We start from the raw sequence: 16,563 nt of genomic DNA, 5'->3' as shown, positions 1-16,563 counted from the left end.
CACACACACACATTGATCCATGTCAAATTCTTGATCTTGATATTGAACTATAATTACGTTACATCATATGATATAACCATTGGGGAAAACTGGGTGAAAGGTACACAAGATCTCCTGTGCTATCTTTGCAACATCCTGTACTATCTTTGCAATATATGTCTGTCTCATTCTATGAGGCCAATATTACCCTGACACTAAAACCAAAGACTTCACCAGAAAATAAAACTCAGACCAATATCTCTTTTGAGTATGGATGCAATAGTCCTCAACAAAACACTAGCAAGTTGATTCGAGCACAGTATAAAAAGGAATATACACTATAACCAAGTGGGAGTTATCCCAGGAATGCAAGGTTGATTTAACATCCCGAAATCAATTAATGTAGTATAGCCATTCAACAGAATATTATTCAACCATAAAAAGGGATGGGATACTGATAGCAGCTCCAACATGGGGTGAACCTTGAAAACCTTATGCAAATTGAGAGAAGTCACATGAAAGACCATATATTGGATTATTCCACTTATATGAAATGTCCAGAAAGGAAAATCCACAGAGACAAATCTATAGAACAGTGGTTGCCTAGGGCTGGGGGTGGGAGGGAACAAAGAGTGACTGATGATAGGTACAGGGTTTCTTTTTAGGGTCATGAAAATGTTATAAACTTAGATCATGGTGATGGTAGCACAACTCTATAAGTAAACTAAAATCCATTGAATTGTATACTCAAACAGTGAATTTTATGGACTATAAAATATACCTCAATAAAGTTGTTTCTAAAAATCACAAAAATACCTTGCAATCTATGGATAATTTAATACAGAGGCAACACCTCCCAGTCATCTCAGAAATTCCTGAGGATATTAATGTACCACAGCTCAAGACACAGTAAACTGTTGAGTGTGTATACTTTGTTTACAAAGGCAAAGAAGAGGATAGCATCTTTGAGAAATTTCTACTAATAATGTTTGAACTGAGATATGTTTGGGCCCAAAAAGGATATGGTCAGTTATCTGAAAACCTACTGATATATTATTCCTTATCCTGTGAGAATGAATAAGTGAGGGCTGTTCATGTATACAAGTCTGGATATGGAATTTAGAGTTAGTTCATGTGGGTCTGAGGCCCAGTTCTTCCCAAGCCCCATCCTGTCACTTATTGTATGAACTTTGGTGAGCCCCTTAGTCCCTTTTTCTGAGTATGGGCTGTGGATTCAGAGTGCCTGATTCCAATCCCAGGACTCCACTCCCCACTGTGGCTTCTAGGGCAAGTTACTCAAACTCTCTGTGCCTAGAAAGCAAGTATAATACTACCTACCTCACAGGGTCGCTTTGATTATTAAAAGAGTGAACACACATAAACAACTTTGAACGGTGTCTGGCTCATAATAAGCTAGCTCTACCAATAGCAATAATAGCAGCAGCAGCAGCAGAAATAGTAGCAGTGACTAGCAAAATGGGAAAAATAATGCCTCAGAAGTTTTACAAATCTCAAATTAGAAAATGGCATGTGAAAGAAGAGTTTTGTGAATTCCTATATAATTTTTAGGAATTATTATTAAGTAATGTGATTTCCTACTACAGTGGTTGTCACATTCTAGAGCTTCAAATATTAATTGCCTTCCCCCAATCACACTCACACACACACTCTCTCTCTTTCTCACACACACACACACACACACACACATACACAAACACCCTGCAGTAGCAAACTGAATTGGGGTCAGGTACCTTTTAAATCTGCCTTTCTAAAAACTTGGTCTGTGTGCTGGGCTCATCTTTTGGTCCTTTAGCTTGGGCTCACCTCTTCTGCCACCTTCTCTTTTTCTTCCAAAGGCACTGTACCATTCACTAAGACTTTAAACTTATTGTTGGGTTTGCTGCAGCTATTTTCTCCTCAGATCAGTTTCTTATAGGTTGAGAAAAGAGAGTAGGAGGAGAACTTGGCCTAAGCTGTCAAGGAATCTGATGGAAGAAAAAGAGAGCCCATGGAATTTTGCATTTCTAGCATGCTATTTTTTCTTTCTTTCTTTTCACCCTGACATACAGAGAGGCTATAAGGGAGCCAGAGGAAATGTGCCCAGATGCTTCTGTTGGCTATAGAATGCCAGAAAGCACAAACACAAGGCCTTGCACTTTTTAAGTGCTCACCAGTTCATCTACCCACTGTTGTATTAAGAGCCTACAATGTGTCGGGCCCCGTGCTGGGTACCGAGGATGCAGAGATGGATATGAGCATGCCTATTCTTCTAGCAAACATGCTTTTTCAAGGTTCTGAGCTAGCCATGCTATTCCATTTGCTGTATCATTCTCACCCTACGCAAATCCAATTCACCTCATTGAAAACCCTAATCTTCCATTCTGGCTTCATCCTCTTTCTGGACTATCCCAAGTAGAACTGAGTGATCATTCTTTTCTGACCAAACTCTCCCCTGACAGCCTCTACCACATCACCTCCCTAGGTGTGCAGCTATCCCAGTGTCTGCACGTTTTTTTCACGTTTGTCTCTGTCTTGCGATTCTGAGCTTAAGGATATAGGCTCTATCTGTCTTAGGACAGTGACTGGTACATTTTATTAAATACTCAGCACTTATATTTTGAGTGAAAGTATGACAAAATTATCTACTAAAAGATCCATTTTTTAAGTGGAAATACATCATGATAAGCACTAAAATATTAAAGATATTTGCAAAGAACTGTGAAATTAGAGCTAAATGGGCAGCCAAGGTTGCCTGGGTGAAACAGAGAGTAGAAGAGAAGAGAATAGCTGCACGATGATGATCATGATGATGAAGGCAGCCTCTACCAATACATTTTCTATCACTCACTCTTCTTGTGACTCCTTTCTAGCTGCACAGGACTACTTGTCATTCCTCAAACATTCTAGTATTTTCCTGATGTAAGTCTTTGTATTGTTTTATGATAATTTTAATCGATACATTTATATATGTATGTTTATATGCATACATACAGAATTGTGATATAAAATATACTTCTTACTATAGATTTTAGTCAAAATAGTTTTACAAAACTCTATTCTAGAGTAATAGATTTTTATTTCTGACAGATGAGACCTCTCTGAAAATCTGATGAAAAAATTGCACACATGCCCACACTCAGAATATTTTGCACACAATTCCAGAGACTTCATAAGCCCACTGAAACTCATTCAAGAACCCCTTATGGAATCTATGGACTCAGGTTCAGAACTTCCCCTTATGGTACATCCAGTGCTTATCTTCACTGAGACATTGGCATCACCTACTAACTTACCCAGCCTCCTATGTGAGATAAAAGAGAGATTCTAGGAGAAGGCACCCACTAAGTCTGGGACCCATGACCTTCAGTAGTCTGTTAAAGGAAGAGAAAATCATAGGTAACCAAAATGTGCCCCTAACCTAATTTTGTGGTTAAGGATATGACAAAAGTGTGAGACAGAAAATGAAAAGATTGACCTTGGAGTCAAAACAACAATAGATCACTTATTTCCAAAATATGGGAGTGTGTAAAAATAGACATAATTATGCTAGGCTTTTCCAATGTATTTTCTAGCTCTAACAGCAGAGATACATAAGAATTTCTAAATTAAACACATAACTACTCATCCAAGAAAAAAAGTGTAAGGTATGAGCAGAAAAAAACTCTTCAGAAGAACTCTAGTGGAAAAAGACATGGGGCAAAAATAAACTTTCAGCCTCCACCTACCCCCTCAGCAGAAGGGAAAATGAGCATTTTGGGGCTTAATTTATTGAAAATTGCAGTTCACACTTAGAGAAGAGCAATCAAAGCCACTTGCCCAGAATTAGCCACCTCCGTCCCGAATAGTTACCCCACAGCAAGTATGGGATTAACAATTCTCAAAGGCTTTTGAGGGACACGAAGATAAATTTTAAGAAGAGGCATTTTGGTGAAGGCACCATTCCTTGAGAAGAGTCATTTATCTGTTCTTCCTTTGCTCACTTTCTGGGGCTGCAACAATAATGCGCTTTAAAAAGATTTCTGTTTTCTCTCACAAAAGCAAAAGTTACCCCACTTAAATATACACTATTTAAGTGGCCAATGGGGATGAATTCATGGAAAGAAGGTCCTCTCTTTGCTGCAACTATTTATTTTTCAACCATGAAACGATAAAGACAGTCTTTTTGAAATGCCTATTAAGGATCATGTAACTGAAATCATGTAAGTCGGGAAAGTTTCAGGTGGTCCCTGGGATTCTCTAACTGAAGTCACTGCTATCATCATCACTGGGTCTGCTCCAACCAAAGACAAAAACCAAGCACCAAATTGCCAGATAAAGTGGAGCCAGGAGGATTTTCAACCAAAATGCTCCCCCATAAGAATAAGTCATCAAAGTGCTCCTGGAGCGCTGCCTGTCTCTGCAGTAATGTGCACCCTGAGCAGAAACCCTAGCTTCTGCTTTCTTTCTAGAGCATAGATAGAAGAGCAAGATAAGTGTTTGAACCAGTTCACAACAAGCTTTCTATTTAGTCTACTCATGAGATGTGAAATGTTTGTAAGCAGGAAAAACACTGGCCAGGACTAAAGGTCTCCTGATGAAATAAGTCAATCTGTTAAGAAATGTTTCTATCCACAGCTCTGTACATGGTATCCTTGGCCTTTGTGTACCTCAGACTGTAAACAATAAGGTCCAACAGCAGAGTTATGATGGTGTAGGTCTCTGAGAAATGGTCTATTTTCTATTAGATTCATAAGCTTGGGCTTGACAGAGGTAATAGAGGCACAACCATACCAGACAATGACCATGGTAAGGTGGGAGGGACAGGTGGCAAAGCCTCCAGATGAGGCAATGCTAAGCATGATGGAGGCAATAAAGATGTTGATATAGGAACTGTAAGCCAAGCCCATGGACATCTGGACATATGTGTGGGAAATAAAAAATTGTTTACTTCATGGATAGTACTGTCATTGCAGGAGAGTTTCATGGCAAGAAGGATATCTCAGAAGAAATGGGCCGCCACAGTGTCACAGAAGTACAAATGGAACATGGATGACATCTGGACAACTTCTATGACCAGGCCAATACTAAAGGCCTTGCACACCAACTGGCCTACACCATCATAACCTACACCATCATAACTCTGCTGTTGGACCTTGTTGTTTACAGTCTGAGGTACACAAAGGCCAAGGATACCATGTACAGAGCTGTGGATAGAAGCATTTCTTAACAGATTGACTTATTTCATCAGGAGACCTTTAGTCCTGGCCAGTGTTTTTCCTGCTTACAAACATTTCACATCTCATGAGTAGACTAAATAGAAAGCTTGTTGTGAACTGGTTCAAACACTTATCATGCACCTTCTTGTTCATAAAGGACCGTACATCTTGGGGATTTTCAGATGACCACATAACGGTGGTGGTCAAGATGACAAAGAACAAAGGTTGGCTAATTCTGAGATATGAGACTAGAGAGCATTGTGGGATGATGACCAGTGTATATGATCTCTGAGCTAGCCAGCATGCTCAGGAAGAAGTACTTGGTTGATGTGGGTGAGAGCCATGATCATGGCATTCTCTGCTGAAGTTAAATACGGATGACAGCACTCACAAAGTTGGAGACACCCAGCAAGGTGAATTCTGTCAACTTCTGTGAGGTTCTTTCTCTGTATTCTACAGTTTCAGGTGTATGAATTAAATGGGTCAACATGGCAAAATTCTTGTTCTGACATGGACTCTAGGTCATGGGCAGAAACATGACACAGGGAAAGAAAAGATGACAAGAGTAAAACAAGACAGCTCTAGATAAGACCTCTTCTAGCTGCACAAGTGAGAAATCTACCCCCGCTTCTTCAGTGTATGTGTTCTCTGTCACTCTGGACTGAGAAATATATTCCTATATATAAAGAAGGGAACTTTTCTCTTCAACATACTTAAGACACAGAATTACACTGAGTCCCTGCCATTATATTTTTTCTTCTTTTCACATCTCCTCCCCCAGATGCTATTCTCACGAAGGTACTGTGAATGGCAAAGAGATGGTTATGGTCGGTGGGTTCTACTGAATGTTAAGTTTTATCCAAATTTTATTTTTATAAAATATGGAAAAATTCAGTTCAGCATTGAAGGTAAATTTTATAAATATTATGAAGATGAGTGGTTCAAAAATAAATACACAACTTAGGGATATAAAGAACAATAACGACTGAGAAATCAATATTGTGACATTCTAGAGAGGAGTTTCAGTTAAATTCTGAATTCAGAAGTGAGATTTTATTGAGGTAACATGCTCTAGATATAGGACTAAACCCAAAAGTAGAAGATGACAAACTTAGGGATTTTTCTCTTATAAATATAAATAAATGAGCCCTGAAATTAGGAACAGAGAACTGAGATCAAGAAAAGACTCATATGTATCAACAATACCTGGGAAAGGATTGGCCAATTTGTGACTATACCAGAATTGGGGACAGGAGATAAGAGTCTGCCAGCAGTCTGGAGCCCGGCATTTAGAATCTGAAAAAGCTGTTTGGTCGAAAGGTCAGTTATAATCTCAGGTGGACACTGATTTTTCTCTGTCATTGGGTGAAATATTACAGGATGGGAAGCAGAGACACAATAGCCTCTCTGTCAAGAAGAGACCATCTATAATCTGTATGGGAAATACACATTGGATCCTGAGTCCCTTAGAGAATCTTGTTTCTTGCCTTTTGCTCTTTGTCAGAATTACGAAACCTTAGGAAACAGATTCCCTTCCTTTTTCTCCCTCCATCATCCTCTGCAAGCTGGCTTCTGCCATGTTCACTTTAAGGAAATTGCTCTTTCAAAGGTCACTGATGAAGTTTTTATGGCTAAATCCAGCATCCTTTCTACTTAGATCCCTCTGATGCATTTAATACCACCGGACACTGCCTCTTGGACACTACGCCAAGTTGGTTTCCGTGACACTACACACACTATCCTTCTTTCTGCCAAACATTATTTTTTATCTCCCTCCCGGACTCTTCCCTTGACTCCAACCCCACAAACAAGAATGCTCCCTCACTGCTTGACTCCCTGACTTTTTCTCTCTTCTTTCTTCTACTGAAATAGATAATTCATTTTTGTTTCATCATCACTTATATGTTGATTCCTCTGAAACCTATATTTCTAATCCCAAGTCGCACTCACATATTTCAAATTCTCCACTGGCCTTTTCAATGGGTAAGTCATACTATCATTTCAAATTTAGGATTTTAGGAACCAAACTTATCACCTACTCTCTACCTCCTCCAAATAACTTCCTCTCAATCGTAGCACCATATTTTCCCTAATTGTACACAGTCAGAAATTTGGAGTAAAATCTAATTTGATTCCATATTCTGTGTATCTTTATTTTTAAAAATGTTTCTGTGCCCTTTTTTCTTTTACCATAAGACCCTGCCATCAGTCTAAGATTGTGTACCTTTGATTTTATACAACCACATATCAGGGTGATAATCAGTCACTCTTGGTGCCTGCATTATCTCTTTCTGTCTATTACAAATAAATGTTCTTAAGTTCTCTTACAGCTAACAGAACACATGGCAAATAATCCTTTATTAGCACCCAAATCCTGTTCTACCCATCTTCTCCTTCAGTCTCTTCCTATCTTATTGTGACTTTATGTCTTCCATAAATACCCAAGGCCTTAGAAACTATCTATCAAGTATTCTTTAATCCCTCAGGTAATCTTCAGTTGCATCTCACACTTCTGCCTTTTTCCAGCTCTAAGTTTATGCCATGCCCTCCTCCTGGCACTGCCAATGATCTCTTCTCTGCTCCTCTCTGAAGGCCAAATTGACTCCTTGCCCACTGATGTCACCAGAACAACTCTACTTACTGGTGGCCTTGCTTCTCTTTAACATACTGTCATTTTTCCTCCCCTCCCCTCAACCCTTCCAGAGCCACTCAGATAGGAGCCACCATCTCTTATCCGAGCATTCACCGGCAGGAAGGCACCCAGGAGCCTCTCAACAACTGCGGGCATTGGTTCACTTTGAGAACTGCACCCAATTATGAAGAAGACTCAGGATTCATTTTCACATATTCTGACATCAGAGCCTTCCTTTCTACCACAGAAAGAATCCTCAGTTTCCACTTTGATGACTCCTGAAGCTCGGGCTGTTCTTTTCCGAGGCCTAAGACACATATTCCAGAGAAGGAAACTGAAGAATAGAATCAAACCTGACCTCCCCTCCCCTTTTCCCATTCTACTACGAAATCTCCTTTCCAGCCCGGCTTTGTCTCTTCACGGTGCCTGAACACACCATTTTCATGTCCAGCTATTAACCCTGGCATTGGCGCTAACAGCAGTACAAACTCCATTACCCCCCACATCTCCAAGATCACTCACGCCCCGGGCCAGCTCCATGGCCTCATCACATTAGAGAAGATTCTCTTCTACATTGATCTCCAAACCATTTTTGGTTGACAGAATGACAGTTTATTAATTTACGATGAAAACTGGAAGCATCTGGTGAACCCTGTAGTCTCTACATTTTATGGCACTCATTAATTAACATCTGGGAAAGGGACTTGCGAAAGTACCAGGGTTCCCGGTAAAGGTTACCTCCCAGTTCCCACTTCCAGCATGACCTGCTCATATTACTCAATTGGATTCTGCCTTTTATTGCTTCTAAACTGTTTTATGTGAAAAAAGCCCTCACCTTGCTCGAATCCTTTGATCCCACAAATATACCATCTTCTTTCATGTGCAGGAATAATTGATAAGTAAAATGGATGACCTAAAAATGAATAAGACCTAATTCTCAGCTTCAATCAAGAGAGGATAGGAGATAAAAACAACTAATATCTATAATATGAGACAGACAATGGTAATATCTATAAAAGGCTTCAAAATGATATGATAATAAGCATCCAAACACTGTTCCATGCCCTTTATGCATATTATAGTATCTCATTTATCTTCAGAAAAACACTACAAGTTGGATTGTTTTATCTTTGTTTTGTAGAAAAGGAAACCAAGGTTCAGAGAGGTTTAGTGACTTTCACAATGGTTAACTAGTAGTAAATTCTACTCCAAAGTCTTTGATCTTAACCTTACGGGGAGTTAAAAAGATGTGATAATCCTCAGCCCCAAGGACAAACACAGACTCAGGGTGAAGGGGTGGAGGACAATACTTCAAGCAAATAGCAAGGAAAAAAAGGCAGGTGTTGCAATTCTCATATCAGACCAAGTGGATTTCAAAATAAGACAGGTAAAGAGAGACACAGAGGGACAATATATAATGATCAAAGGGACACTTCATCAAGAAGAAATAACGCTTATAAATATCTATGCACCCAACACAGGAGCACCAAGATTCCTAAAGCAACTATTAACAGACCTAAAGGAAGATGTTAAAAACAACACAATAATAGGAGGGGACCTCAACACCCCACTCACATCAATGGACAGATCATCCAGACAGAAAATCAACAAGGAAATAGTGGAGCTGAATGAAAAACTAAAACAATTGGACTTAATAGACATATATAGATCACTCCACCCTGAAGGAGCTGAATACACATTCTTCTCAAGTGCACATGGAACATTCTCTAGGATAGACCATATGTTGGGAAACAAGACAAGCCTCCACAAATTTAAAAAAATTGAAATAATAACAAGCATCTTCTCAGATCATAGTGCTATAAGGCTAGAAATTAATTACAAGAAAAAAGCTGAGAAAGCCACAAAGATGTGGAGACTAAACAACACACTACTGAACAAGCAATGGATCATTGAAGAAATTAAAGAAGAAATAAAAAAATACCTGGAAACAAATGAAAATGATAGCATGCCATACCAACTCATATGGGATACAGCAAAAGCTGTATTAAGAGGAAAATTCATCGCAATACATGCACATCTTAACAAACAAGAAAAATCCCAAATAAGCAACCTTAAAGCACACCTAACTGAACTAGAGAAAAAAGAACAAATGAAGCCCAAAGTCAGCAGAAGGAGAGAAATAATAAAAATCAGAGCAGAAATAAATACTATTGAAACAAAAAGAGCTGGTTTTTTGAGAAGATAAATAAAATTGACAAACCACTAGCCAGACTTACAATGAAAAAAAGGGAGAAAGCTCAAATAAACAAAATCAGAAATGAGCGAGGAGAAATAACAACAGACTCTGCAGAAATACAACAGATTATAAGAGAATACTACAAAAAACTATACACCAACAGAATGGATAACCTAGAAGAAATGGATAAATTCCTGGACTCCTACAATTTCCCAAAGCTCACTCAAGAAGAGGCAGACAATTTGAACAGACCAATCACAAGGAAAGTGATTGAAACAGCAATCAAAAACATCCCAAAGAATAAAACCCCAGGACCAGATGGCTTTCCTGGGGAATTCTACCAAACTTTCAGAGAGGATTTAATACCTATCCTTTTCAAGCTATCCCAAAAAATTAGGGAAGATGGAACACTTCCTAACACATTCTATGAGGCCAACATCACGCTGATACCAAAACCTGACAAGGACACCACGAAAAAAGAGAACTACAGACCAATATCACTGATGAACATAGATGCAAAAATTCTAAACAAAATTTTGGCAACCAGAATTCAGCAATTCATCAAAAGAATCATACATCAGGATCAGGTGGGATTCATACCACGGACACAGGGATGGTTCAACATCCACAAATCAATCAACGTGATACACCACATCAACAAACTGAGGAATAAAAACCACATGATCATCTCAATAGATGCAGAGAAGGCATTTGACAAGATCCAACAGCCATTTATGATAAAAACTCTGAACAAAATGGGCATAGAAGGAAACTACCTCAACATAATAAAGGCCATATACGACAAACCCATAGCCAACATCATACTCAATGGGCAAAAACTGAACCCCATCCCCCTGAAAAAAGGAACGAGACAAGGATGCCCTCTATCACCACTCTTATTTAACATAGTACTGGAGGTCCTGGCCAGAGCAATCAGGCAAGAAAAAGGAATAAAAGGAATCCAAATAGGGAGGGAAGAAGTGAAACTCTCTCTGTTTACAGATGACATGATCTTATATATAGAAAACCCCAAAGAATCCATTGGAAAACTGTTAGAAGCAATCAACAACTACAGCAAAGTTGCAGGGTATAAAATCAATTTGCATAAATCAGTAGCATTTCTATACTCCAGTAATGAACCAACAGAAAAAGAACTCAAGAATACAATACCATTCACAATCGCAACAAAAAGAATAAAATACCTTGGGGTAAATTTAACTAAGGAAGTGAAGGACCTATATAATGAAAATTACAAGGCCTTTCTGAGAGAATTGGATGATGACATAAGGAGATGGAAAGACATTCCATGTACATGGATTGGAAGAATAAACATAGTTAAAATGTCCATTCTACCTAAAGCAATCTACAGATTCAACGCCATCCCAATAAGAATCCCAATGACATTCTTTACAGAATTAGAACAAAGAATCCTAAAATTCATATGGGGCAACAAAAGACCCCGAATTGCTAAAGCAATCCTGAGAAAAAAGAACAAAACGGGAGGCATCACAATCCCTGACTTCAAAACATACTACAAAGCTACAGTAATCAAAACAGCATGGTACTCGTACAAAAACAGGTGCACAGATCAATGGAACAGAATTGAAAGCCCAGAAATAAAACCACACATCTATGGACAGCTTATCTTTGACAAAGGAGCTGAGGGCATACAATGGAGAAAAGAAAGTCTTTTCAACAAATGGTGCTGGGAAAACTGGAAAGCCACATGTAAAAGAATGAAAATTGACCATTCTTTTTCACCATTCACCAAAATAAACTCAAAATGGATTAAAGACCTACAGGTGAGACCTGAAATCATAAGGCTTCTGGAAGAAAATGTAGGCAGTACACTCTTTGACATCAGTATTAAAAGGATCTTTTCGGACACCATGCCTTCTCAGAGAAGGGAAACAATAGAAAGAATAAACAAATGGGACTTCATCAGATTAAAGAGCTTCTTCAAGGCAAATGAAAACAGGATTGAAACAAAAAAACAACCCACTAACTGGGAAAAAATATTTGCAAGTCATATATCTGACAAAGGCTTAATATCCTTAATATATAAAGAACTCTCGCAACTCAATCACAAAACATCAAACAACCCAATCAAAAAATGGGCTGGAGACATGAACAGACATTTCTCCAAAGAAGATATACTGATGGCCAATAGGCACATGAAAAGATGCTCATCATCGCTGATCATCAGGGAAATGCAAATCAAAACTACACTAAGATATCACCTTACACCCGTTAGAATGACAAAAATATATAAAACTAATAGCAACAAATGTTGGAGAGGTTGCGGAGAAAAAGGAACCCTCATACACTGCTGGTGGGAATGCAAACTGGTGCAGCCACTATGGAAAACAGTATGGAGATTTCTGAAAAAACTAAAAATAGAACTACCATACGATCCAGCCATCCCCCTACTGGGTATTTATCCAAAGAGCCTGAAGTCAGCAATCCCAAAAGTCCTGTGCACCCCAATGTTTATTGCAGCACTGTTTACAATAGCCAAGACGTGGAAGCAACCTAAGTGCCCATCAATGGACGAATGGATAAAGAAGATGTGGTACATATATACAATGGAATACTACTCAGCTGCAAAACAGAACAAAATCATTCCATTTGCAATAACATGGATGGACCTTGAGAGAATTATGTTAAGTGAAATAAGCCAGCAAGAGAAAGATAATCTGTGTATGACTCCACTCATATGAGGCATTTAAAACTATGGACCAAGAACAGTTTAGTGGATACCAGGGGAAAGGTGGGGTGGGGGGTGGGCACAAAGGGTGAAGTGGTGCACCTACAACATGACTGACAAACATTAATGTACAATTGAAATTTCACAAGATTGTAACCTATCAATAACTCAATAAAAAAAAACTGGAAAAAAAAAAGATGTGATAATAATGTCTAATGGAGACATCAGGAAAGTCTTCATGAAGCAAATCACTTTTGAGATTGATTTTGAAGAATGGTTAGGGTTTCAAAAAACAGATGGATAAAAAAGAAATTCAAGATAGAGTAAAAGCAATGAAGAGAAGTAATGAAATCAGGAAAGCCAGGCACATATGAGAACAACTATTAGAGGTGTTTTTACTACAGGATAGGGCCAAGTTTGTTAAGGCCAGGTTGGAGCCAGACTGTGAATGGCATTGGCTTCCAAGACAAAGGATTTGTATTTAATTCAAGAGGCAATAACCCTAACTCCACACTAACCCTTACTATCCAACAAGCCAGATAAGGTTTTATAACCTGGGATTCAGCTGAGAAAAATATAGAGAATGGGAACTGCCCAGAGCTGAGGATTAGGAGGATAATTTGAACAATGATAGAGCAAGGGAATTCTTGGTGGCAGTTATTGTGTCACTGAAAACACTGATTAGAAAACTAAGAGAAGAAGGAATAAACAAGAGACAGGACAATAGGATGAGAATGAAGATTTCACAGAAATTAGGGATAGGAAAGAAGGAAAATAATGTGGCTGGAAAGGAGAGGTTCAGTTTGATATCTTAGAGGCAGAGCAGGTTGAGTGGTGGCTAATAAAGCGTGCTATTTTAAGTAGTAGCAGAGAAAATGGAGATGGAGGTCACTGGGGTTGTACCAGGGTATGTCACCAATGAATCCTTAGCACCTAGTGTAGTGCCTGGGAATTAGTGAGTAGATGTGAGTGTAATATATTAATCAGATCATCACCAAAGATTAATGTAAATATACCCTCAATGGTTAGAGACACAAAGAAGAGAGGAAAACTGAGTGACATGCTGACATCTCTGCAAATAGTGGGCGGGTTACCAGGAAAACAACTCATAACGACAAAGGAGAAAATCTAGTGTAAGGAAGCACCATGATACTCAAAAGAAGAAAAACAGCTGAGTAACAGTAGTCAAAAACACTAAGCTTCAGGGAGACAGACTTGCATACTCTAATTCTTCTTCCCCTTAGCAATGGCATAGACATATTACTTAATACTGAATTAATCAAAGGTAATGGGACTTTTCAGAGTCTTCTGCAGAAAGCAGAATCCCAGAACGTCCTACAAACAGAAGACTACTTCACAAAACTATAAAAGGAAGAAAAAACCTTGCACCCACAGCCCACAAGAGGCCCGAGCTCAAGGAGGACCCTCCACATGGCTCAGGAGCTCTCAGCAGAGCACAGGGCCATCAGATAGAGGGGTCCTGGAGAGAGGAATGAGGCCCTCCTGACATGGCCAACTTGAGCTCTCATCTCATCCATAATACTGCAACTCTACAGCCACTCTCTTCCCAGCACCAGAATCTGCGTCATAGGGGGTAGGAACTCTGGCAATCCCTTGTATCTAATAAACAACTCCCATCGATTTCCCAGTCCAGGGCCCCACCCCTCCATCCCTGTCAGTAGCTCTGACTGTTGGCACCAGAGAGCAGGCTTTGAAAATCGCTCACATATTATTGGTGCTCTCCATCCCTATCTTCACCCATTGGTGCATATATACCCTGAATCGCCTCAGGTCTAAGAGTGTGAATCTCAGAAGCTGTGTGGACAACCACTGTTCTAACTGTACTCTCATCCTGACACTGCTGCTGCTATAACAGTCCCAGGACAAGAACATGAACAAGCTGCTGCTTTGGGTCTCTGTCCTCACCAGTCTCCCAGAAGCCTTTGCTCAGACATGTAAGGTGGTCAGGGAATGGTCAAGGAGCATGAGATGACAAAAGAGGTTGAATGTGGTATTTTTTTTCCCCTGCATTTATGATGAAGGTCATCATATTTCTTTCTCTGTCCCACAGACCTCAGTGGGAAGGTATTTGTGTTCCCTAGAGAATCCTCTAGTGACCATGTGAACTTGATCACAAAGCTGGAGAAACCGCTGCAGAAGTTTACTGTGTGTTTTCGAGCCTATAGTGACCTCTCCCGTGCCTACAGCTTCTTCTCCTACAACATCCGGACCAAGGATAATGAGCTACTAATTTATAAAGACAAAGTCGGACAGTATGCTTTACACATTGGAGGCACAAAAGTTATTGCCAAAGCTATCGAGCAGTTCCCCAGCCCTGTGCACATCTGCACTAGCTGGGAGTCTTCCTCGGGCATTGCTGAATTTTGGGTCAATGGGAAGCCGCTGGTGAAAAAGGGCCTGAAGCAGGGTTATTCTGTGGGAGTTAACCCCAAGATTGTCCTGGGACAGGAGCAGGATTCCTGTGGAGGAGGGTTCAATCAGAACCAGTCCTTTGTGGGAGAGATTGGAGATTTGTACATGTGGGACTCTGTGCTGTCTCCAGAAGAGATTCTGTCTGTGTATAAGGGTTCCCCCCTCAATCCCAATATCCTGGACTGGCGGGCTCTGAGCTATGAGGTAGAAGGATATGTTGTCATCAAGCCCCTGGTGTGGCACTGAGGTCTTGAACCAACAAAACCACTTGAAAATGAAATAATCAACATCCGAGAGATCTGCTAAAGGCAACTGGATACTAGATCCTATATCCGTAGCTCTTTTTCTTTAATTTCCTGTTTACATGTGTGCCTAATAAAAAAATACATATATATATTGTATTATGCCACCTGCATTTGTTTAGTGCTTGTCATAGTCCCGAACATTTTCTCTTATATCTACTTATTCGGAAATTGGTGTTTCATTATCCAGAAAAATCAAGTTGCAAAGCATTGGGAGGGAAACCTTTAGGTAACTAAAAAGATATATCACCAAGCCAGAGCACTCCATGAGTAGGGTAGTAGCAACACTTACAAGCTACTCATAATCATTAACAATTCAAAATGTGTGTAGAATTGCAACACAAATCCTTCTATTTGGTTTTCCGGCTACAAATCATTCAAAAAGAGGTCTGAGTTTATGCCAGGGAGACAACTATAATGAGATGAGTAAGCAGTAGTTGAGAACCTGACGACAAGTAATGAGAAGGGGGAAAAAACTGCAAGCAGCGGGAATAAAAACTAAAAATGTATTCGAGTCTGAAATCATTTTGTGTGAAGGGAAACATGCCTTTTTTTCTCAAAAATCCCAGGGGTACTGTACAGTGGTTGATTTTCATAAAGCTGTCCTGAAGTCATCAAGAATATTGCTCACATGACTTCCCAGTTTAAAACCCAGATCCCCACTTCATACAGAATGTCACTTAAACCCTTGAACGAACGTTGCCCTCCCTAACCTGGTCCCTACTTACCTCTTTCAGATGCAGCTCTTAGCACGGCAGCTGGCATCCTAATTATAACACCTCAAAATAGTTGTCAGATGTTATTTGTAGTCATTATTATCATTATTATGAAAATCATGAAGCATAGTGCCTGGCACATCCTCAACAGATAGGAGGTGACTTTTCAGAGAAGCAAGGACCCCAAAGAGAATTTTGCTGCATGTAGAGGGTAAGGCAGGCTTTGTCCACAGATAATGGAGCATGAAGCCAAGGAAAATCAGAAAGCATCCAGGAGAGCTTCAGAATGATAACCAAAGTGACTACTTCAAACTTACGTGTCCACTCACCCAGGATGGAAAAAGAGGCAGGCACCAGATATAAGGAAGTAGGGTAGAATCTGGGAACTCCATAATTGAGCAA

The 16,563-nt window shown here is 39.6% G+C and overlaps 1 protein-coding gene across 1 annotated transcript; it reads left to right on the top strand.

Moving 5' to 3' along the window:
- The first annotated feature begins 14,406 nt into the window (after nt 1–14,406).
- Nucleotides 14,407–15,536, top strand: LOC103541027 (serum amyloid P-component-like). The gene is made up of 2 exons (XM_008507733.2): nt 14,407–14,665; nt 14,782–15,536. The coding sequence occupies exons 1-2, from the start codon at nt 14,602–14,604 to the stop codon at nt 15,387–15,389; spliced, it is 672 nt and encodes a 223-aa protein (XP_008505955.2). The 5' UTR covers nt 14,407–14,601; the 3' UTR covers nt 15,390–15,536.
- The last annotated feature ends 1,027 nt before the right edge of the window (nt 15,537–16,563 follow it).

The sequence above is a fragment of the Equus przewalskii genome, unplaced genomic scaffold, assembly GCF_037783145.1.
Source record: "Equus przewalskii isolate Varuska unplaced genomic scaffold, EquPr2 ChrUn-6, whole genome shotgun sequence".
Classification (NCBI taxonomy): Eukaryota; Metazoa; Chordata; class Mammalia; order Perissodactyla; family Equidae; genus Equus; species Equus przewalskii.
This window is presented reverse-complemented; position numbering and strand designations above follow the sequence as displayed.

Coding starts and splice junctions, on each gene's coding strand:
- LOC103541027 (XM_008507733.2), top strand. CDS start 14,602: ATGAACAAGCTGCTGCTTTGGGTCTCTGTCCTCACCAGTCTCCCAGAA. Junction 14,666..14,781: donor AGAAGCCTTTGCTCAGACAT/GTAAGGTGGTCA, acceptor TCTGTCCCACAG/ACCTCAGTGGGAAGGTATTT.